Below are 24,577 nucleotides of genomic sequence, written 5' to 3' on the forward strand. Positions count from 1 at the left end.
CGCTAACGTCGGTCGCCCCGGTCAGCGGAGCCGCACGCACTGTAGCCACGCCTCCCCCGGTCAGCGGTGAGGGGTGCACTGTTGTCATGCTCTCCCCGTCGTGGGGGAGCGGTCTTGTCGTACGGCTAGATGGGACGGGCGCCGAGCCGCTGTCTGCCGGCTGTGGCCAGCCAGCCGGAGCTTTGTCGCCGCGCCTAGCCGGCCCAGAGCCGGACGGCCGACTGGAGGGCGAGACAGATTGAGAGGCGCTTGTCGCCCCGATGTTTTGAAATTGCCAAGTGTTGATGCGCCTACCTGGGGTCAACCCCCCGACAGTCAGTGTCCGACGAGCGTGCAGGCGTCCGGCGAGCGAGGTCCCCACGCTTGGGTATTGCGGGCGGCGAGGTTGGGGGTGGTGGTGGCGGCGACGTCGGAGGTGCTGCAGCGGCGGTAGGGCGAAGCAGTGGCGATAGTGACGGATGACGAGAGACGTGCTTGGGGGGATGGGGTGGGGGGGCGTGCGTGTAGACGGTTGGGCAGCGGCGGCAGAACTGGGTAGCGACGACGCGGGAGGGTAGCCGGGTGTGCTGATTATTGATGGGAAGAAGATGAAAAGGCTATGTACCACCGACTGGCGGGCCAGGGGGAGGAGTAGGCGGGCGTCGCACACGTTCATTTCTTGTCTGTGCTGGCGTAAACAAGATCCAAATTTAGGCCTGGAATGGGTCATGCGGCAAAGAAAAAGCGGACGCGCGTCTATTTGGATCGGCGCGTTGATGGGTCATGCGGCAAAGAAAAAGCGGACGCGCGTCTATTTGGATCGGCGCGTTGAGTCGATGTTTTTGATTTTTTGTCTGTTTCAATTCAAATGGACGAATAAAATGGGTGGGCGCGTGGGAGTTGCTCTTACACATTCTCACGAGGAGATTTTTGTTTTTATAGTCGACTCCAGCAGGAGACAGGAGGCCCTACCACCATCATCTGTCATCACGTGCACGACCGGCGTCCCAAACCTAACCACCAAAGTCGCCTGGCGGCCGCAGGCCACGCAACGCCGCGCCCCGCAGAAGATCCCGGCCAGTTCTTGTATCCGCCCGCGCTTCGTCCAATGATCCCCCTTCGTACGGGAGGAGCAATCCTATGAACACAGCACACGCACCAGCAGCAACCCCGCGCCCCCCAGCCACTACTAGTACTAGTCAAAAGCACAAAAGCCACCCCAGAAGATCAAACCCCAAGAAATCCAAGCACCCACTAATTATTCTACACCCCCCCGCATCGATCCACAAATATTCCCCGCACATAACAACAAAACAACGCAGCAGCAGCAGCTGCCAGAAAAGAAAAGAGGGCAATAAAAGGTGCCCGAACCCGCAGTAGTACTACCCTAGCTAGCATACGATGGAAGCGATCCAAATCGGAACCCAATCCCAAAGGCGCATGAATGATCCACCAGCTCCAGCAGTGGCCCTCCCTGTTGCTGCTGCCTCCGCCTCCGCCTTCCTCCCGCTGCTGCTGCTGCTGTTCCTGTTTTTCTTTCCCCCACATCCCAATCTGCCCTCTCGTGCGCCTCGTCCCCCGTTGTTCGTAGTGTTCAAGTCATCATCATTAGTACTAGTAGTATTAACTGTCCCGCTTCGCTTCGTGGCGAAGAAGATCCGGCCGCACATCGATTCGACTTTTCCTCGCCTCGCCTGGGGCACATAGTGGGAAAGTGCCGCATTCGCTCCTGTTTCTTGGTGCGGGGAAAACCCTACGGGAGGGGAAAGCTTCTGGGTTCCTCTGCTGGAGTTCGGATCTAGGTTTCGGTCCTCGCCGCCATGGACGCCGCCGGCGCCGGAGACGGGCCGCCGCGGGAGGCGCCGGAGGAGAGGACGCCCCAGACCCCTGCGCCGCCGGCCGTGGCCGCCCCGGCCTCGGCCTCCGGGGGCGCCGCGGGCCCCTCCGGCTCCGGGGAGAAGCCGGTGAAGCGCATGATGAAGACCCCCTACCAGCTCGATGTTCTAGAGCAGACGTATTTAGGTGCGCGTGTTTTGATGTTTTGAGTTCTGTAGGATTTTTTGGGTTGTGTTCGATTCAGCTTTTCAACGAGGGTTCGATTCATCGTTTTCGTTTCGTGCAGCGGAGCAGTACCCCTCGGAAGCCATGCGTGCCGAGCTGTCAGTGAAGATAGGCCTGTCAGACAGGCAGCTGCAAATGTGGTTCTGCCACAGGCGGCTCAAGGACCGCAAGCCGCCGGCAAAGAGGCAACGGCGGGACCAAGAGGGCCCAGCAACACCTGTGCCCGTACCGCCGCCGGTGTTGCCGCTACAGGCAATGCCGCTGGCGAGCACTGACCTTATGATGAGCGCCGGCAGTCCTTATGACGAGCCGCTGCTGCCCCTTACTCACTCCCGTAGGGGAGCTGGACGGTCTTCGGCAGTGCCTAGGATTTCTGCACCTGACATTGGGAGGGACATTGGGAGGAGGTATTATGAGCCATTGCCTGTTATGCTGCCACCACCCGTGGCGCCGATGCAGTTCAGGCAAGCTGAGCTCAGGGTGATTACTTCCGTCGAGTCACAGCTCGGGGAACCGTTGAGGGAGGATGGACCAGTCCTCGGTGTCGATTTTGATCCGCTTCCTCCAGGCGCCTTTGGTGCACCAATCGGTGCTTTTCCTAAAATCTGAAGTTATTGTGTTCAACATGAGGATTTTGAGCTAAAGAATGCCCAAGCTAATTTGTAGTTTTACCGGGTGGAAACTTTCAGGTCTCATTTGTCCGTGCTTAGTGTGATTTTGCATTCAGGTTTTTTATGTAGACTACTCTTAAACCCATTAATCTTATGCATCGTTTTCTTAATAATGGATTAATGGTGAAGACTTAAATTTAGTTTACTGAATTATTTGTTACTTCTGTAACTTCCTTTTACTGGGAAGTGGAGAGTAATAGTATGGGATTGGAGTGACCGGATGAGTCATTATCTAATAATGAAAAGGAGCTGTAGATCATATGTTGGAGAAGAATGATTGATCAACATAAAGCGGAGATGAAAAGTAAGACAAAACATCCCTTCAAACTTGGATTAAGAGGGCCATGTAGTATAGACTAAATTACTAATTTCCTTCTAGTGAGGAGTGATTTAGATAATAACTACTCCTACATATCATAGGATCTTATCAAACAAAGACGAATAACCTTTTTATGAATAAAAGAATTTCATTGTCAACCTTGAACTTAAGCAGAAGTTCACTTTTCGACCCTCAAGTCTAAAGCCATTTGATTCGTAGCCTTGAAATATTGAAACCGTCCATTTTTACCCTTGCCCTTGGGTAGTTTCACAAGTTCTGATGTGACTGCCACGTGTCCACCACATCACTGCCATGTCGTAGCAATGTACTAAGTTCCGTTTATTGATATGTTTTCACTGATTTTTCTTAGCATCTGGTGAATTTTTTTATTATCTTAAATGGTGGAGCTTGTTTTGGATTTTCGGAACTTGTTCACGTCACTTAAAAGTTAAAAGTTAACTAATGAAAATGAAACCATAAGGGTGAAAATGGATGGTTTCAATAGTTTGAGGTGGCAAGTCATACGGTTTAGAGTTTTAAGGTAGAAAACTGAACTTTTGACAAGTAACTTTTTCTCATCTGAATGAAATACATAGCAAAAAATAAGGAACATTAGTCGGTAATAACATTCCACCATCACCCTATGGAAAGTGGTTTACATTGGATCAGTCTGTAACACGAAATCCTAAAGTGCCTTGATCAGTGATCAGTTGACTTGCTCAATGCCGCTTTCCTATGACATCTGCGCGCGCGCGCGTGCGTGTGTGTGTGTGTGTGAGCGCTCTACTACCTTCAGATTGAGCAGACATAGCTGCTGCATACCGATGAGTAAGTGTGCAGGGGTGAGATATGGGCGTGTGTGCGGCAAGCTGCCCACCACCCGAAGTCTGTAAATCTGATCCAGTGGCTAAAATGCGAGTTTGCATGACAGCACCTTGTGTGGGGGTGTTTCATTAGACTCTTCCAGATTATTTTTATACAAGTAAAAAAATAAACACACAGTTAAGCAATCGCCTAATGACATATAACAAAGGCCTGCACCATTGAGCTTCTCTATTTGGTGAAAGAAGATTCATGTGTGGTATCTATTGATAGCATGGGCAGAGTCACCATTTATTCATAATTTTATATCCTTCTGATTGCTGACATACTTTTTCTCACGCAGTTCCGGAGCAGCAAAAGCAGCCTGTCCGATCATATGACGCAAAGATATTTTCTAGGCATGATCCGAATCTCTTAAAGGTAAATATTTAGGAAACTTGCATAAGAGCATCTCTAGCAGACCCCGTATAATTCCGACCCGCATAACGCGTTTACAGTTCGAGGAGGAACTGTTTTGCGGGTCGAAATCTTGCGCTGCAGAATAGACCCCGTATATGAAACTGCATAATTTAAAAAAAACGTTCGCGGGAGAAATTGCAACCACACTGATCATTCATAGTTTATCACACATGATCATACATACATTCTACTACTACTAGAGGGGGGTGGGGATCTGCGGGCTCAAGGCGGCTACCAAAATGGACGCGCTCGCGGCGGCGAGGCCGACGCGGTGGAGGAGCTCAGTCCTCGTAGGAGCTGACGAGGTCGATGTACTTCTCCCTCTGCTCCTCGCGGATGCGCCGCCACTCGTCGTCCTTGTCCTTCGCGGCGAGGTTGGCCGCGACCGCCTGCTTGAAAAGGAGGTCTTCGAGCTCCTCGTCGTGAAGGCGGCACTCCTCCTGTCGCAAGCTCCATTCGGCAATGGCGGCCGCGACCGCGTCGACATTGCCGACGAAATCTTCGGGCCCGACGACGCCTCGGCGCGCGATCTCCTCCGGCTCCTGCTTGATGGCGACGAGCTTGCCCTCCTCCGGCTCCTGCTTCACGGCGACGAGCTCCGCCCACTCCCTCTTCACGGGGAGAAGAGCCGCGCGGGAAGAGGAAGAACCCGCGGCCGAGGAGGGCGTCCGCCCGTGCCGGCGGTCGTACTCCTTCGTCTCGCGACAGAGGAGCGATGCCGGCGGCTCGAGGCCTTGGTTGGCCCACTTCTTGGCCGCGCGCTTCCTCGCGCCGTCCGCGCGGACACACCGCTCGTGCTCGGGGTCGTCGCCCCCGTCGGAGCTGCGGCCGGAGCTCCACATACGGCCCCACATGGCGGCGGGAGGCGGAAGTGGGCTCACCGGCGGCGAGAAATGCGAGGGAGGAAGTGGGGAATTGTGGCAAAACGCGGCGGCAGGGGGATAGGGTTTCGACCCGTATCTGCCCCGCAAACCCGTAGTTATACGGCTTCGGGGGTGGGGTTTGCGGGCTGCGGTAAATTTTTTTACGGGCCGGGCGAGTATACGGGCTCTGTTCTGGCCAGAAAATTGGGCCGAGCCCGTATACTCGCCTGAATTTTGCGGGTCGCGGCGTTTTACGGAGTCTGCTAGAGATGCTCTAAGTTTATGTATCTTAGTGCCTTATAAGCGTGTAGTGGATTTTCGTCACTGCAAAAATTGTTTCTGTAAACTTTTGTTTGCCAGGAATTGTATTGTTGTCCCAATGAAATGAGTCCAGTGTATCGTGCTTAACACCAACAATGGAGATTTCATGATCTGGAGTAGGCCATGTATTTGGATCTACCAAATGGTAAAAAATGTTGGTGCGAACACGTGTTGATATGTCATCGTTACTGTGTAGTACGGGTGTCTTGTCAACGTCATGCACAACCCTTTTTAAAAGGGAAATAGCACCGAGTTTCGATGCATGCATTGGTTGTGCTCAACTGCAGTTCCAGGTTTTATATGGCCATATTTAGTGGGAACACTTGCTCTCTTTATGCGTGTTACTTCATCGGTGTACGTGTCACCCGTTGATACCTTTTCCATTGAAGTTCTCCTTTATCCAATGTTCCTTCTTATTTATAACTAGCTTCTCAGCGAGTCTACCACTATCTTGTTCTAATCATCTGTGCCGTGATCTTTATTTTGAGGACTGAAAGTGAGAGCACTGTTGGTGCGATATTTTATTCTAAGGCTCGAGTCCCCCTCCCCCTTGATTTCTTTCTCAAACCAACCCCTAATTGTTTATGCATCTTTTCCCCCACCAGGTGTCCTCATTTTTGCCCAGCATGGAGCACCCTTTTGTTCCGAATTCGTTTGCTGGAAAGAGAAAATCAATGGTTGGTAATCCACCACCTCAAGTTCACCCTCATGGTGGATCGAGGGCAGTTCATGAGTATCAATTTCTTCCTGAGCAGCCAAGTGATACATACGAGAGAGCAAGTAGATCTCATTACTATGACACTCCGGTTGAAGCTTCAAATTCGAGGATTCCATCTGTCACTCCAGGACCGCACCTTCTCCATGTATCTGAGGAGATGGCGCCTGGTTATGCTTTTGAAGGCCAAGGTCTTCTGCCTCAACCTGGCAGGCCTCAGGTGTTTCCTGCAGTATCGACAGATTACGAGATGAATCAATCTAATAGCAACATTAATTCTGTGCCAGTCGATGGTCAATTTGGTAGTTCTCATGTTGCTGGCTTTGAAGACCCACTTATATCATCGGAAACAAGGGCTTATCATGATGAAGATGCTTCTCGAGTGGATAGGAAGCGAAAAGTATGTTTCTCTCTAACCTCATATATGCATCTTTTTCTTCAGCCTTGGACATTTGTGAGCATATTGACTTTATCTGGCATGTTCTTCAGCATAACGAGGAAGCAAAAATTGCAAAGGAAGTCGAAGCTCATGAAAAACGGATTAGGAAGGAGCTTGAAAAACAAGACATATTGAGGAGAAAGGTATCTGCTTGTTTTCAATTGATGGATATCATCAGCATATACTATTTGGCTTGAAAGTCATTTATGGTTTCATGTCCTTGCAGAGAGAGGAACAAATGCGCAAGGAAATGGAGAGACATGATCGTGAAAGGAGAAAAGAAGAGGAGCGATTGCTTCGTGAGAGGCAAAGAGAGGAAGAGAGATTCCAAAGGGAGCAAAGGCGGGAACATGAGCGCATGGAGAAGTTTTTGCAGAAGCAATCTAGACGAGTTAGTTTTTTTAGTTCCTTTGAAATAAACTGTAACCCAGATACTGTAGTATATGTAGCACTAATTCTGTTTAGCATTAAGATCTGTCTACATATTTGCAGGCAGAGAAACAAAGACAAAAGGAGGAACTCAGAAAAGAGAAAGAGATGGCGAGGCAGAAGGCTGCTAATGAAAGGGCCACAGCACGAAGAATTGCACGGGAGTATATGGAGCTTGTGGAAGATGAGCGCTTGGAGCTAATGGAATTGGCTGCGCAAAGCAAAGGGTTACCCTCAATGCTTTGTCTTGATAGTGACACATTGCAGCAGCTGGATTCATTCCGAGGTATGCTTATTAAGTACTATTGTAAGTGAAATACAACAAAATCAAACCACTCCCGTATCTTGCACAAAAACTCGTAGTTCAAAATCCACCTCTAAAGTTTATTGCCCAAAGAACTGATTAAAGTTAAATGGTGTCTAGATCTGAAGTCTGAGTGATTCATTTAATTAGTTAGTACTCGTTTGGTTGTGTATATATCCTTTTACGTATGGGTTATGACAGTATCAAAGAAGGGAAAATCTAAATGGTTATTACTGGAGGAAGAGAGCTATGCATGCATGCAGAATCTTACACCTCATACTGACATCATCGACATATTGTACTAAATCTGAGTTTTTGATATGATTTATCTCAAATCGTTAATCCGATTAGCAATCCATCTTTATTTTTGAGTTTGTCTTGACGAGGGCTTCAAAACAAGACCCCATGTTGTTTCGTTTTGATGAATGTTTTTGTGGCGCCAGTTCCCAGATTATAGTACCACTGTTGCCAAGTTAGCAGTTAACAGTTGCCACATTATAGTGTACGGTTCGAGGCAAATGGCAAAAGTTTATATGTTCTTAGGAAATGCAGTGTTTATGTAGAAACTAGAGTGAGTATTCAAGTGTTAAGAACATTTAAGAGATGGTAAAAACCCTAGCAGCCCTATCATGCAAATCTTTACAGTAGTGGCGACCTGGTAGCCAGGTTATTATAATCTGGTAAATACGTGGCTATAATCTGGCAATCGTTGACCAAAAAAGAAGTCACCGAAACATGTGAACATGGGATCTAGCTTCGAAGATCTCGCCGCAACGAAGCCAACGGTGAAACTGATCGTCAATTGGATTAGCGGTTCGAGAGATATAAGTTTTTAGTTTTAAGAGTCGAGAGAATGTTGCTGATGTCATGCTTACATACTACATGCACACTTCCTCTCTGTTTGCTGCATACATGCATTAGGTGAAAAAATGGGGGCGCCGCTGTGTAAGACTAGGGCGGGCAAGCTCGCCATGTAGAAATAGATGTGCAACGTTGGCCGTATGCTTTTGTTTAATGCATCATTTTTCCAACACGTGATGTCTAACTGCACATTGCATTTTTCACCCCCCCTTCCTGCCCCGCATTCTTCTTCCAGGCATGTTGAGCCAATTCCCCCCTGAAACGGTGAGATTGAAGGCGCCATTGTCGATAAAGCCTTGGACAGGATCCGAGGAAAGTGTTGGAAAGCTTTTGATGGTAATGGTCTGATTGTTATATATGGTTGTTGCAATACTTGCAGTTGGCCCCGCTCCAATAATATGCAGATGTGCAATCCATTTCCGAAGAGATGTTACATTACACATGCTGCAAAGTGTTGCTTTTATCTTATCAAGAAATCACATATATGTTGCGTTCTTGGTTGTATATCTTTCCTTGTCTTTGACTTTTTGTCAAGTGCATGTGGTAAATACTCCTTTTTAATACATTCGAATCAGGTCAATGTGGATATAAACGACGCACCATGATCACTTCTTTTCCAGAGTACGCATGAAGAGATGTTACATTACACATGCTGCAAAGTGTTGCTTTTCTAGCATTCCATTGCTCCAAGAGATATTAAACCCAGAAGCATTGGACTAGCTTCTTGTTTTATTGAGAAGACATGTTCTGATCTTGTTTTAGATATTTCCATTAGGTGTTGTAGTGTCAAACTGCCAACAGATAGTTAGAACACTTCATTTAATTACTGGACTACGTAGTAAGTTCACATTCATTTGTTAGTTTTGTGCTTAGCTCAGTACACCTTTTGCAATTAACATTCTATCGGATAGAACTGCTGGTCATTTTTAAGCTAATGCGCATGCTATTCTAGAGTTAGATAGTTCAGTTATGTGTACTTGATAATATTTGCAGTGAAACTGTTGCTACATGAATTGCAGGTGTGGAAATTCTTGATTACTTTTGCTGATGTCCTCGAGCTTTCTTCAGTTACACTTGATGAGTTTATTCAGTCTCTTCATGATTATGTAAGTGTTTCTTTGGAGAGGGTAATTATCTGCCCTGGACTGTTCTAGTAAAACGGACTAGGGGGGTGAATGTATTTGTATTGTTTACTTGCTATATTAGGCACAAGAACTTGTATCAGCATGTTTGCTGCAAAAAGTTATCACAGTACTAATATTTATAAATTTACCAGCACATTTTTGATAGACATTGATGAAACTTGGACCTGATGGACCTTGCAAACCAACCATTGATAGGTTTTTTGTATCTAATGTTTGCCATGAATTTGGTTTGTTATTGGATACTCTGCTGTTTCCATCAATTTCATAGGTGCTATGTAACTTCACTCTTTTTAAACCCATAAGTTGTTCGATGTCATCTCTCCTGGCTACCTTTTCTTGTAGCTGTTGGTGAAGGCGATAATAGCCTAATAAGTAATGCCATGAGTTAGCTTACTGGATTTGTTTTGTAGGATTCAAGGTTGTTGGGGGAATTGCATGTTGCTCTTCTGAAATCTATCATAAAGGATATTGAGGATGTCGCCCGAACTCCGTCGGTTGCATTGGGTGTAAATCCAGGAGGTGGCCATCCACAAATTGTTGAAGGGGTGTGTGTGTGCAGATATCCTGAAAGCTCTGATTGTTCCTTCAGATTATTTGTTGTTTGCATGAGATTTATATATTTTAACCCTTTTTACAGGCATATTCTTGGGGATTCAATATACGTAACTGGCAGCGCCACCTCAATCTTCTTACCTGGCCTGAAATTTTACGGCAGTTTGCTTTATCTGCTGGTTTTGGACCTCAACTGAAGAAAAGGAATGCTGAAGATGTTTTTTATCGTGATGAAAATGAGGTTTGTATGCTATCCCATACTTGTGCATGACAAGAAACACTTCTGGAAGAGTTTTAACAAGATTCATATAAAATTTGATATATAGGGCCAGGATGGTCAGAATGTCATATCAGCTCTGCGAAATGGTTCAGCAGCCGTGCGTGCTGCCGCTTTGATGAAAGAAAGAGGTTACACCCATCGTCGATCTCGGCATCGCCTCACTCCTGGGACGGTAAAATTTGCTGCTTTCCATGTGCTTTCTCTTGAAGATAGCAGTGGTCTCACAATATTGGAAGTTGCAGAGAAAATCCAGGTATGCAGCATAAAGATATGCTAGCTTTATCATGCCTTCTGTTCTTCTATCTCTAATTTAATAGATTTATTTGCTCTTTCTCTATTCAGAAATCTGGACTGAGAGATCTTACCACAAGCAAGACACCTGAGGCATCTATAGCTGCCGCCTTGTCAAGGGATACAAAACTTTTTGAGCGAACTGCTCCTTCAACATATTGTGTAAAGTCCCCTTACAGAAAAGATCCAGCTGATTCTGAGGCTGTGTTGTCAGCAGCACGTGAAAAAATTAGGGCTTTTCAGAATGTGCTGTCTGACTCTGAAGCTGAAAAAGAGGTGGATGATGTTGATAGAGACGAGGAATCTGATTGTGATGATGACCCTGATGGTGATGATGTGAATATTGAGGTAGGAGATGAGAAGGACCCCCTTCTTGCTGTTAAAGCACAAGGTGTAGTACCAACTGCGACTAAAGTTGGTGACGTAAAAGGGGATCCAGATGATTTGGATGCTGCATTAACTCGACCAATTAGTTCTACTACTACATCTCGAAAAGATATCGCCATGCTTTCTTTAGGCGACTCCAGTGCAGTAGGTACTTCAAGTGTTTCACCTCTCAGAGCTTCATCAGATCATCCTGAGGTAATCACTGGTGATGCTGAAGATACACAGATCGATGAAAGCAACCAAGGTGAGTCTTGGGTACAGGGGCTAGCAGAAGGTGACTATTGTGATCTTAGTGTCGAAGAACGTCTAAATGCATTGGTCGCGCTTGTTGGTGTTGCCACTGAAGGGAACTCTATTCGAGCTGTTCTCGAGGTAAAGATCCTTCAACTATCCTTTCAGTTGTCACTTTCTTATTAGGCAACACTTGATTATAAGAGTCTTGCAGGAACGCTTGGAAGCAGCGAATGCCATAAAAAAACAAATGTGGGCGGAGGCACAACTTGATAAAAGACGTTCCAAAGAAGAGTTTGCTAGCAAAGTGCAGTATAATTCTTACACGAGTTTAAAGGCTGATGTTATTCCAGAAAATAATGCCACAGAGACTACTCCAACTCCAGTCCGTAATCTTGATATAGACAATGATGAAAATGCAGGGACTTCAAACAATAATGAGATACTTAATCAACAGAGTAATGCTGGCAATGTGTCTTATGAAAGGAATGGCACGGGGCAAGAAACCAGTGCAACACCAGACAATTTATCTGTTCAGCAGTATGCATATGCCGATAAAACACGGTCTCAGTTGAAATCATATATTGGTCATAGAGCAGAGCAGCTGTATGTTTACAGATCACTTCCCCTGGGACAGGATCGGAGACGAAACAGATATTGGCAGTTTTCAACTTCCACATCACCAAATGATCCTGGTTCAGGAAGAATCTTTTTTGAATCGAGAGAGGGATATTGGAGGGTTATTGACTCAGAGGAGGTATTGATTTCGTTTGTATATATTTGAGCTAACCTGGTTATCATACATATAACTCAAAACTGCAGTTTACTTGTCAGAACAGAATTCTGGAGAATATGTTGTTATGCTAATGAATATTCTGCTCTCTTTTTTCTGTGTTATAGTTTTTCAAGTACGATTTAACCTAGTTGTTATACAGCACACTTAAAATTTTGTAGTTATCAGAACACATTTCTGGAGAGTATGCAAGCACTATTGTTTTATCTTTTTTCTATGTGTTATTTTTCTTCAAATATGATGCACTAGTCCACTTTTGAAGATTGATGTTAGCTTTCAGATCGTATGATTTTAACCATTTATGCCCTGTTTAGAGTGCTGGAATAATGTAGGATTATTTTATAGGAAACAGTAAATTCCCACAGGAATCGCGGAAACTCCCTTGTTGTTTATAAGTTCGTATATGTTAACTTTTAACTTCCAGCTAACTAGTTTGAAGTTGGTTCTGTACTAAATCCCTCTTTTTAGATGAACATTTGAATTTTGGTATTTACTCTATCTACATCGTCCTGTAAACAGCCTCTTGCAGAAATGTAGGGAAAGGCTGCGTACAAAAGACCCAAAGTGGTCGGACCCTGTGCAAGCGGGAGCTCGGGCTGCCCTTACACTATCTACAGTCTTTACTCTGCATGCAGTCTGTGCCTACCTTTTGAAATATATAACCTAATGCTGTTTTGTGTCCACAGATGCATACACCGTGTAGAAATCTGAAATCTATTTGCCTCTGTTTTCAATGTTCCTTTTACAGTCAGCCATAGCAGGATATATATAGTGCATCCATCACATTGTCTCTAATCTTTAGATATTCTGTGTAATAAAACTGCAGGTGTTTGATGCTCTGGTAGCTTCCCTTGATACACGTGGCAGCCGGGAGGCACAACTGCACTCGATGCTGCAAAGGGTTGAATCAACCTTTAAGGAAGGTATTAAGAGGAAACGGGACGCAGCCATTGAACAATCAGCTGGAAGGTACCTAAAGAATGGAGCTACTGATACAATGCGTGCAAGTTATCGTAGTGAGTTTGGAAGCCCAAGCAGCACTCTTTCCAGTGTCTCTGCTGATAGTGCCACCACATATTCTGATTCGTTCAAAATAGAGCTTGGGCGTAATGATGTGGAGAAGATATCTATCTCAAAAAGGGCGGATGGATTTTTAAAATGGATGTGGAGCGAATGTTGCGATCGCCAACTGACATGTGCCATGAAGTATGGGAAGAAAAGATGCTCTGCACTGATGCATTCTTGTAATTACTGCTATCAGATTTACTTAGCAGAAGAAAGGCACTGCTCGTCTTGCCATAAGACCTTCAAATCCATTTATAATTATTCTGAGCACATGTCACAATGCGAAGAGAAGAGAAGAACTGACCCTAACTGGAAGATGCAAATCGCAGACTATTCTGTTCCAATTGGAATGAGATTGCTCAAGTTGCAGTTAGCTACAATTGAGGTGAAGTTTCTGTTGGTTGTTTGCTTCTCAGTTTAGCTTACTTGTCCACTGTAGCTGTTTGATGATATATTGGTGTTTTTTTACAGGCTTCGATACCATCAGAAGCACTTCAACCATTTTGGAGTGATGGATATCGGAAATCTTGGGGTGTGAAGTTGTACTCTACCACATCCGTTGAGGAAATATTCCAGGTTCTGCATTTATTTCTCCCTTACTCTGGACATGTGGTTAGATTTTTTGTTTGGCAAACATCTATTGCCTTATGTGAATTGATCTCTGAATATGTTGGCTAGAAGCAGTTGTGGTAGATGGTCAAGGCCTTATTAGAAAACAGCCTGAAACATTCATGGCAATAAGACTGCATTATTCTGTGTCAGTGAATGTGGGTAATTATTAAATTGCTGAAATAGCGTTGGTTATAACCAGGATTGACCATCAAGCTGACTGGCCATGATAGCTTGAACCATGTGGTTTTGAGTTTTGACCACTTCACCAGCAATGCCATCTCTTACTAGCTCCAGCCTTAGCATACATGAATTGAAGCACCAAGGGCGATGCTAATGCAACAGGCATAAACACTTTTCTTGAAGAATTTAGATTGTTTTCATGGCTCATGGCTTCCTATCTTATTACTTCTGTTACTCCCTTTTGGAAACTGGACTATGTTTTTATCGCTCATGGCTTCCTATATACTCTTGGAAACTGGCATAGCTTGTTTTGATGACTCATGGCTTCTTACTGTTACCCTCTTCCTGGGTATATTTACACGATTCAAGTACAGATGCTGAAAATTATGTGCATACTGATGGGTTCATTCTTATTTCATTTCTCTACCTTTTCACATAATATCTGTGCTGATGTTCTTCGCTCCCTTGCAGATGTTGACTCTGCTGGAAGGTGCAATAAGACGAGACTACCTGTCTTCTGATTTTGAAACATCAAATGAATTGCTTAATAACTCAAAGACAGAAGATATGCCTTCCCAGAATCCTTCCTCACTACCTGGAACTTCTGTACTTCCATGGGTTCCTGACACTACTGCTGCCATCACATTAAGAATGTTAGACCTTGATTATGCTGTTTCATACGTACAGAATCAAAAGAAGGAGAGAGATGGTGGAGATTCCATGGTAAGATAAAGTTCGAGAATACTGCCTTTTGTTGTTTGAACTTTAAGTAGTAACTACTGTATAAAATGGCGTACTATCGTTGCAAAAGTATTCAGACGCACCAGACTTTCTACTTCGTCTCTCACTTGCTTTGTACCTTCTTGCTCTACTATACATATGCAATTAAATCATGTATTGCCATCAAATGTTCAAGTTGATGATTTGTTTGTACGACATGTACGTTGCTTTTCATGTTTAATGCTACCATTAGTTGTGTGATTATTTTTCCCTTCCTGCAGAAGCTTGCATCAAGGTATACTGTTGTTAAGAAGGCACAAGATATAGAGCCGTTGGAACCAACTGGTTTTGACCTGTATGATGCAAGGGGGCCTCCCAGTAGTGGCCGCAGGGGTCGTGGAAGAGGAAGTAGAGGAGGTAGCAGGGGAGGAAGAGGTCGAAGTCGAGGTGGAAGGATCCCAAGAGGTATTAGCAGCTCATCTAGGATTGAATTTATGGATGAGGATGCTGCATATGAGAAAGCCCCAAGAAAGAACGCACGTCGAGGCCGTGGCCGTGGCCGTGGCCGTGGGCGCGGACGTCGCACAGTTAGGCCTCGGCAGCCATCATCTGAGGGCAGAGGCAGATCGATTCCAAAGGCTAATCTGTTGGGAAGCTTCAGCATGCTTAGCAATGTGAAGCCTTCTGCTGTTGAGGAGTCCCCACGAAGCTCAGGTGCAGAAGAGTGGGGCTTGGAGAGCAGAAGACCGTACATCCAAGGTGAAGGTGATGAGACCAGCTCTGGATCCGAATCAGATCAATCAGAAGACAACGGGGAAAACGGCCAGCCCATGGACGAGGAGTATGAGGAGGAGCAGGTTCCAGATTACTCGAGAGCCTATTCTGGTGGATTGAGACCCCATGCCCTTGTCATGATGGATGATGAGACCGAGGATGATGATGAAGATGCTGAAGCGGACGGAGAGGGCGACGAGGAAGAATATGACGTGAACCATGCTTCCGCTGATGTTGATGATGAGATGGACGAGGATGATGATATAGGTGATGATGGGGATGATGGTGGTGATGGAGTTGAGGTGAATGCAGATGAAGATGAAGGCGCGACCTCATACTCGTCAGAGTACAGTGAATAAGAGCTTCTGTCTCCGGTGACCATTTATGCAGGTAGGACAATAATAAGCCTTTTGCCTCTTTTTGGGGGCAAAGTGGGCTAGATGTGGAACAGGGAAGCTGTTGCTCGGTAGGTTGGTATGTATGTAGTACAGCAGTCAGGTTTGTATTGGTTATCTGGTGGCACATCATGGTGGCTGCCTCGACAATCTGCCAGTGTAAAAAGTGTGTGCCTTGTTAGTTTACTAATTCGTTGGAGCAATGCGATTCCCTCATGTGTACAAGTACAATGTGCCCAAGGCAGAGTATAATTTTTATCAGAAGAGCTGCATCTGTTCTCCGTTGCATGATATTTCTTATGTTGGGTGCTGAATCTGGATTTTGTTTTCCATTCTCGTACTGTAGTTAATTAACGCCGTTGGTCACGGATCCGGATAGCTTGTGCAAGTGGTTTCGGGAACTGGGATATAAAAATGTTTGTATCTTTGCTCTCCCCAGGCAGGGGTAGGGTGTGGTCCAGTGTTTGACATTTGGAGCGTCTCTATCATCGACGCGGTTGAGCAATAACATATGGTACCGGGAAAGCCATAATCGATTGCTAACGACTATGGAGTCTCTCAAGGTCAGGATTGGCATGCCTGGCTCCTCCCATGATTGAGCATGTGTTAGCGTTAACAATGTCTAGTTTCGCACTTAACATTTCATGATTACTTTTGCACCATAGATACCGACCTTCCATTTCTCTCGTCACTTTCGCACTTAACACCTCTTCGTTTCTCTTGTCACTGGTCGGTCGTACTTAACACCTCCAGGCAAAACAAAACAGACACAGGTCAATAAGAAAAGAAGATCTCACGCAACAAAAACAGACAATGAAATGTGGAAATTAAAAAGCAACACAAAAAAGTGGTACTGATGACCCCCGCCGTCTTCTCATCAAATCAAATGGTCAGATTTCTTGTGCTGAAACCTGCTCATTCGGATTCAAGTTCTAGATTTGAAATGGGTGATCACGTCTTTTTTTCCCTCTCAAAAGGTGGCTAGGGCAAAGCCTTCCTCCCTCGATATCTGTCGACGAGCCCGTGGATTCGCCTCCCCTCCGATGGTCGGTGGCGGGGAGGGGAATCTTGGTCCCTCGGCTCCGGCTAATAGATCAGTTAGGGGTTTCAGTCCTCGCAGGGGTGATGCTCGGACGAATGGTGACGCTTCTTCTTCGGGTCGGTCTTCCAGGCTCCAATCCTTCTCAAGTTGAACATTTGGGACGGATTAGAAGCTGGTCTGACCTTGTCGATGACATCCAAAAAGTACTCGTGCGCGTATCCCTAAGGACTAGTGCCCTGGAGAAGTAGTCGCCGTTGGCAGTGGTGGTTGGATGGTCCAAATTTTGGTATACTTTTATTTATTTATGTTTGAGATGCTCTGTACTTTTGATCAACCTTTATAATAGATTTGATGCATTTAAAAAAGTGTTAATCTTTTTTTTTCGGAAATAATTCTTGTATTACTCAATCAAAGTACAACCACGCTTAACAGCGTCTAAAAGACCTCTGGTCCCGACCCAAACCATACAACAATTTGGCCGTGAGTCCTGTGAAAGTTGCCAAAATATGACTAGAGAATTAGAACTACGACGGATATGAGTAATACAAGAACTACGTTCGGACATGCTTTCTTTGATCTCTGTAATAAGAAAGGCATATTTTGATCTGTTTGTTTCTCCACTTCTCAACATGTTTACTGCCTCCAAGCTATCACTTTCAATGTCAATTGGCAGATTGCTCCACTGTAGAGATAGCATGAGTCCCTCCCGGATAGCTAGTATCTCAGCTTCCAACACATCACTGCATGAAAACAAATGTCGACATGAACTGAAAACTATGCCGCCAGTGTGGTCTCGAAGAAGCATACCAATACCATCAATCCCATCCAAAATAGATCCATCTGTGTTTAGCTTAACACACCCAGCAGAAGGGCATGACCATGGAGTACTATGAATGGGGGCATTATCACATGTGCGAGCAGTAAGCGGGAAGCACAACTGAACCGGGCCTTTACCTTTAACATGATCATCATTTGGGCAGGTTGCAATAGAATGCAAGGAGGATAGATAGCTTGCCAAAAATCTAACAGAAACATCCACGGGAGGGGCAGGCTTTGAGTGCATGATCTCGTTTCTAACATACCACATTCTCCAGAAGAGCATTAGAAGTCGAACTGTCATTAGCTCATCTAGCTCACAAAGTAACTGAATGAACCATTCTGGACCCGTATTCTTGATTGATTCAACAACATGAAGAGCCCATTCGACAACCCGTGCACGCCATGCGTTTTTGCATGTACAGAAAGTATAGAAAGAATCTTCCTCATCATCATCGGGGATAGGGCATAGCGAGGTAGTTTCCAAATTTTGTTTATGTTTGTTGCACCACATAGCAGAAAATTATTTGCTAAACGCCAACCGAAGTTCTGTACCTTTGGCGGTGCTTGACATGACCATAGAGCTTTCTAACCTTCACGTCTGACATCCGGGTGGTGGCTTGAGGAGGCCATGCACCCATTGTGAAGATCATTAGAAGCCAATCGTTATGCACTCCTCACATTGAAGACACCCCATGGATATTCGGTCCACTCCAGAATTCCACTCATTTTTCAAACGTCACTTGATTGACTCAATTCACAAATGGCAACCCTTCGCCACTCCACGTATGGCCCGTCTTGGTCTTGCTCACTTTGCCCGCCTATTGTATCGGCTCGGCTTCATCCATCAAGCGGCAACTTCTGCCTCTGACGGCTTCACTATCGCTCATGACTAGACGCACGTTCGAAAAAACATAGTAAGACCCATAAGAGGGTGAAGTGTTCTAAATCTCCTACTGTTTCCTCATGAATGAAATGTTTTTTAATGGCAGAGGTCTCCGTGACTTGGCTAAACATTTATTCATTGCGGAATGTAATAGGGAACACAATTTGGACTTTCTCGCTATCTCTGAAATGGGGAGACGTGATTTCTTAGTGAGTCTGCTTAATCGTCTTTCAGGCGTGATAGACTTTACTTGGGTTTCACGACCGCCTAGAGGTCATTCTAGGGTCATTTTACTTGGTGTAAATACATGGTCCATGGATGTTTTGGCTAGTTCGGATGGTGAGTTTCACGTTAAACTCCATACTCGCAACAAGGCCGACAACTTCACATGGACCCTCGTCGCCGTGTAGGGGGCAACCCAGGATGAGTTCAAGGCCGAGTTTCTTCGTCAATTGGTTAATCTGGCGAAAGATAATCCCTATCTCATTCTTATAGGTGGGGATTTCAATTTGCTTTGATTTCCAAATGAGAAAAGCCGCGGTAGGTTTGATAATCATTGGCTTTTCCTTTTCAATGCTATCATCGACAGTCTAGATCTGCGAGATGTGTCCATGGTTGGAAGACAATTCACTTGGGCGAACAATCTTCCAGAACCGACATATGAGAAACTAGACCGCGTTTTAATGGATACTGACCGGGAATCTAAATTTCCTATGGTGTATGTTCGTGCTCTACCTCGTATCGAGGCTATATTGGACCACGTACCCATTCTCCTAACGACTGGTTTGCCACGACTACAACATAGACACAAGTTCAAGTTTGAACTTGGGTGGTTGCTTCGGGATGACTTCCATGATATGGTCAAGGAGGTGTGGGAGAAACCGGTGGCCGGGCCTACCCCAATACACAGATATAATAGAAAAATGCGAGCATGATGACCCACAAGTATAGGGGGTCAATCGTGGTCCTTTCGATAAGTAAGAGTGTCGAACCCAACGAGGAGTAGAAGGAAATGTTCTTCTGTTTTCAGCAAGGTATTCTCTGCAGGTACTGGAAGTAGCGGTGATAGATAGTTTTGTAGCAAGATAATTCGTAATAAGGAACAAGTAGTAATAGTAACAAAGGTGTAACAAGGTGTCCCAATCCTTTTTATAGCAAAGGACAAGCCGGAAATTTCTCTTATATAAAGCAAGGTGCTCTCGAGGACACATGGGAATTGCCGTCTAATCACGTTCATCATGTTTAGTTGATTTGTGTTCGTTACTTGAACAAGCAACCCACTTACGATTACCCCCCTCTCGCAAGCATCCGCAACTACGAAAGAAGAATTAAAATAAATCTAACCATATCATGAAACATATGGATTCAAATCAGCCCCTTACGAAATAACGCATAAACTAGGGTTTAAGCTTCTGTCACTCTAGCAACCCATCATCTACTTATTACTCCACAATGCCTTCCCTTTGGCCCAAGTATGGTGAAGTGTTATGTAGTCGACGTTCACATGACACCACTAAAGGAAGCAACAACATTCATATCATCAAAATATCGAACGAATACCAACTTCACATGATTACTTATAACAAGACTTCTCTCATGTCCTCAAGAACAAAAGTAACTACTCACAAATTATATTCATGTTCAAGATCAGAGGGGTATTGAATATGCTTGAGGATCTAAACATTTAATCTTCCACTAAGTAAACCAACTAGCATCAACTACAAGGTGTAATCATGTAGGATCGGAGAAGATAGGTCTAGAGGAGGGTGGGGTAAATAGGCTCTTAACCAACCAAAGGTGCAGTTTTTAGTTCTCTTGAAATTTAGGCAGATTTTGGCACTAGTTAAGATAACACCAAGACTTCCTACACATGCATATCTAAAGATAGGGCAGCAGAAATAGTAAAGCATGCAATTGTGCGGAAAGTAAAGGGTAGAGATGGAAGATCAAACGCAATGAGGACACGGAGATTTTTGGCGTGGTTCCGCTAGGTGGTGCTATCGTACATCCACGTTGATAGAGACTTCAACCCACTGAGGGTAACAGTTGCGCGAGTCCACAGAGGGCACCACCCACAAAGGGTCTACGAAGAAGCAACCTTGTCCATTCCATCATAGCCTACGCCCACGAAGGACTAGCCTCATTCGGGTAGATCTTCACGAAGTAGGCGATCTACTTGCCCTTACAAACTCCTTGGTTCAACTCCACAATCTCTTGGAGGCTCCCAAGTGACACCTAACAAATCTAGGAGACACCACTCTCCAAAAGGTAATAGATGGTGTTGTTGATGATGAACTCCTTGCTCTTGTGCTTCAATTGATAGTCTCCCCAACACTCAAACACTCTCTCATAGATTTGGCTTTGGTGGATGAGAGGAATGAATGGAAAGCAACTTGGGAAAGGCTAGAAATCAAGGTTCAAATGGTTGGATTGGAATCTCTTGATCTCAACACATGAGTAGGTGGTTCTCTTCTCAGAAAATGAGTGTGGAAGTTGTGGTTCATTATAATGGCTCTCCCTCTGAGCAAGCAGTGGTGGAGGGGTATAAGTAGGCAACACCAAAATCCAACCATTACAAGTCTTTGACCAAACTCGGTGACACCGACATGAAAATCTCGGTGAGACCGACTAGTGTAAAAGACTTGACCGTTAGGCATTTCGGTGAGACCGAACAGTACATCTCGGCGAGACCAAAGTGCAATGGCTAGGGAAAGACCTCGTTTCAGAAATTCCGATCAGTTCATCCCGGTGATTCCGAAATGAAGCAACTTCATCACAGAAACTTGGTCAGGCCATCTTGGTGAGACCGAGATCCATTTTGGCTGTACCGAAGTGTTAGGGTTTGGCATGTGGTAGTGTATGGTTCATTTCGGTGGGTCCGGATGGAAATGTTTCTGTGGGACCAAGATGGATAGTTAGGGTTTTGGATAGGAGTGTGGAGAAGTAGTTAAGGGTTTTCGAGCATTATCACTAAGCACTTTGAGAAATTGAGTCATGATCAAAACCTCATCCCCTTTTAATAGTATTGGCTTTCCTATGGACTCAATGCGATCTTGGATCACTTGAGCAAAAATGTAGAGTCTTGGAGCTCTGCCAATCTTTGTCCTTAGCATTTTGAAGAGGTCCACATCCTCATATCCTTGCCTGCCACTATTTAACTTGTCTGAAACATACTAGATAAAAGTGTTAGTCCAACAATATGTATGTCGACATTAATTACCAAAACCACCAAGGGAGCGAATGTGTTTTCAAATCAACACTACTAGCAACCCACACGTACCAATCTGAGGTTTTGGGACAAAGATTGAATACAAGAGATGGACTAGGGTTTGAGATGAGATGATGTTGGTGAAGATGTTGATGAAGATTGGTCCTCCCACGATGAGAGGATCATTGGTGATGTCGGTGGCTTCGGTTTCCCCCTCCCGGAGGGAAGTATCCCCGGCGAAATCGCTCCTCCGGAGAGCAAAAGTGCTCCTGCCAGGTTCCGCCTCGAGATGGCGGCACTTCGTCCCGAAAGTCTTATCTTGTTTTTGTTGGGAATCGTAGCATAATTTTAAAATTTTCCTACGCTCACCAAGATGCATCTATGGAGTATACTAGCAACGAGGGGAAAGGAGCGCATCTACATACCCTTGTAGATCGCGAGCGGAAGCGTTCCAATGAACGTGGATGACGGAGTCGTACTCGTCGTGATCCAAATCACCGATGACCGAGTGCCGAACGGACGGCACCTCCGCGTTCAACACACGTACGGTGCAGCGACGTCTCCTCCTTCTTGATCCAGCAAGGGGGAAGGAGAGGTTGATGGAGATCCAGCAGCACGACGGCGTGGTGGTGGATGTAGCGGGTCTCCGGCAGGGCTTCGCCGAGCTTCTGCGAGAGAGAGAGAGGTGTTGCAGGGGAGGAGGGAGGCGCCCGAGGCTGTAGGTTGCTGCCCTCCCTCCCCCCCTTTATATAGGCCCCCTGGGGGGGCGCCGGCCCAGGGAGATGGGATCTCCAAGGGGGGGCGGCGGCCAAAGGGGGGAAGGGGTGCCTTGCCCCCCAAGGCAAGGGGGAAGCTCCCCCCTAGGGTTCCCAACCCTAGGCGCATGGGGGGAGGCCCAAGGGGGCGCCCCAGCCCACTAAGGGCTGGTTCCCTTCCACTTTCAGCCCACGGGGCCCTCCGGGATAGGTGGCCCCACCCGGTGGACCCCCGGGACCCTTCCGGTGGTCCCGGTACAATACCGGTAACCCCCGAAACTTTCCCGGTGGCCGAAACTTGACTTCCTATATATAATTCTTCACCTCCGGACCATTCCGGAACCTCTCGTGACGTCCGGGATCTCATCCGGGACTCCGAACAACTTTCGGGTTTCCGCATACATATATCTCTACAACCCTAGCGTCACCGAACCTTAAGTGTGTAGACCCTACGGGTTCGGGAGACATGCAGACATGACCGAGACGCCTCTCCGGTCAATAACCAACAGCGGGATCTGGATACCCATGTTGGCTCCCACATGTTCCATGATGATCTCATCGGATGAACCACGGTGTCGAGGATTCAATCAATCCCGTATACAATTGCCTTTGTCAATCGATATGTTACTTGCCCGAGATTCGATAGTCGGTATCCCAATACCTTGTTCAATCTCGTTACCGGCAAGTCTCTTTACTCGTACCGCAATGCATGATCCCGTGACTAACGCCTTAGTCACATTGAGCTCATTATGATGATGCATTACCGAGTGGGCCCAGAGATACCTCTCCGTCACACGGAGTGACAAATCCCAGTCTCGATCTGTGCCAACCCAACAGACACTTTCGGAGATACCCGTAGTGCACCTTTATAGTCACCCAGTTACGTTGTGACGTTTGGCACACCCAAAGCACTCCTACGGTATCCGGGAGTTGCACGATCTCATGGTCTAAGGAAAAGATACTTGACATTGGAAAAGCTCTAGCAAACGAAACTACACGATCTTTAATGCTATGCTTAGGATTGGGTCTTGTCCATCACATCATTCTCCTAATGATGTGATCCCGTTATCAATGACATCCAATGTCCATAGTCAGGAAACCATGACTATCTGTTGATCAACGAGCTAGTCAACTAGAGGCTTACTAGGGACACGTTGTGGTCTATGTATTCACACATGTATTACGATTTCCGGACAATACAATTATAGCATGAATAATAGACTATTATCATGAACAGAGAAATATAATAATAACCATTTATTATTGCCTCTAGGGCATATTTCCAACAGTTTTTAGGTCAAAAACCTTCATATAGCAGAAGATGGGCATCGGAGGCCAGCTGTGGGCCCCACAAGGCATCAGGGCGCGCCAAGGGGTGCGCCCACGCCGTGTAGCCTTGTGGGCAACTGGTGGGCCCCTCTAATATTTCTTTGCTCCAGTATTTTTTATATATTCAATAACAAATCTTCATGAAATTTCAGGTCATTTGGAGTTCTGTAGAATAGGTATCTCTGCTATAGCTCTTTTAGGTCCAGAATTCCAGTTGCCGGTATTCTCCCTCTCCATATAAATCCTGCAAACTAAGAAAGAAAATGACTGTGACGCCCGGATAATTAAGCTACAGCAACCCTTTGCTAATGATGCCACATCACTTTGATTGTTGTTGCTAATCTCGCGTTAGTTCAAAACCGATTCGAAATCCAAATTCAAAAACAAGTCAAACAATTAAAGTTTTCAAAAGTCAAAACTAAAATGTTCTTATTGTGACAGATAATTCATAAGATATATTGGTGGAGAAACCAAGTCTTTATAAAATGTTTAAATGCACTAAACTAATTAAATCAGTAGCTAAAACCATTAATTAAATGTCTTTTATATTTTGTAAAATACTAAACTATATTATTTTGGGTTGAAACTTTTTGTGGTTGTGACATAATTTGTAACATCAATTTAGGTGCCACTTTGGTGTTTTATTAAAACTAAAATAATTAGGAACTAAAAGAAAATGGAAAAGGAAAATAAGAAAAAGTAAAACAAAACAAAATAAACAAAAAAAGGAAAAGGAAACCCCACCCCCACTGGACCAGGCCGGCCCACCTGGCCCAGCCGGCCGACCCACCCCACTCCCCATAACCCCCACTCCCTCCCGAAACCCTAACCAACCACCCCGCACCCCCACTCGCTCTCTCCCCCTCACTCCCC

The 24,577-nt window shown here is 45.5% G+C and overlaps 1 protein-coding gene across 3 annotated transcripts; it reads left to right on the plus strand.

Annotated features, from left to right (window-relative positions):
- The first annotated feature begins 1,217 nt into the window (after positions 1-1,217).
- Positions 1,218-15,940, plus strand: LOC123078782 (homeobox-DDT domain protein RLT2). 3 transcript variants are annotated; one of them, XM_044501389.1, is made up of 18 exons: positions 1,218-2,001; positions 2,102-2,629; positions 4,196-4,272; positions 6,101-6,610; positions 6,700-6,792; positions 6,876-7,040; positions 7,142-7,364; positions 8,479-8,579; positions 9,263-9,349; positions 9,799-9,933; positions 10,026-10,181; positions 10,267-10,473; positions 10,563-11,270; positions 11,344-11,886; positions 12,749-13,372; positions 13,459-13,563; positions 14,251-14,502; positions 14,784-15,940. In XM_044501389.1, exons 1-18 carry the CDS (start codon positions 1,800-1,802, stop codon positions 15,630-15,632), a joined length of 5,565 nt encoding a protein of 1,854 aa, XP_044357324.1. In that variant the 5' UTR covers positions 1,218-1,799; the 3' UTR covers positions 15,633-15,940. The 3 variants fall into 3 exon arrangements, with proteins under 3 accessions (XP_044357324.1, XP_044357323.1, XP_044357325.1); XM_044501388.1 differs by having other exon boundaries at positions 1,221-2,001; positions 14,781-15,940; XM_044501390.1 differs by lacking the exon at positions 1,218-2,001 and having other exon boundaries at positions 2,566-2,729; positions 14,781-15,940.
- Positions 15,941-24,577: the final 8,637 nt, after the last annotated feature.

The sequence above is a fragment of the Triticum aestivum genome, chromosome 3D, assembly GCF_018294505.1.
Source record: "Triticum aestivum cultivar Chinese Spring chromosome 3D, IWGSC CS RefSeq v2.1, whole genome shotgun sequence".
Classification (NCBI taxonomy): Eukaryota; Viridiplantae; Streptophyta; class Magnoliopsida; order Poales; family Poaceae; genus Triticum; species Triticum aestivum.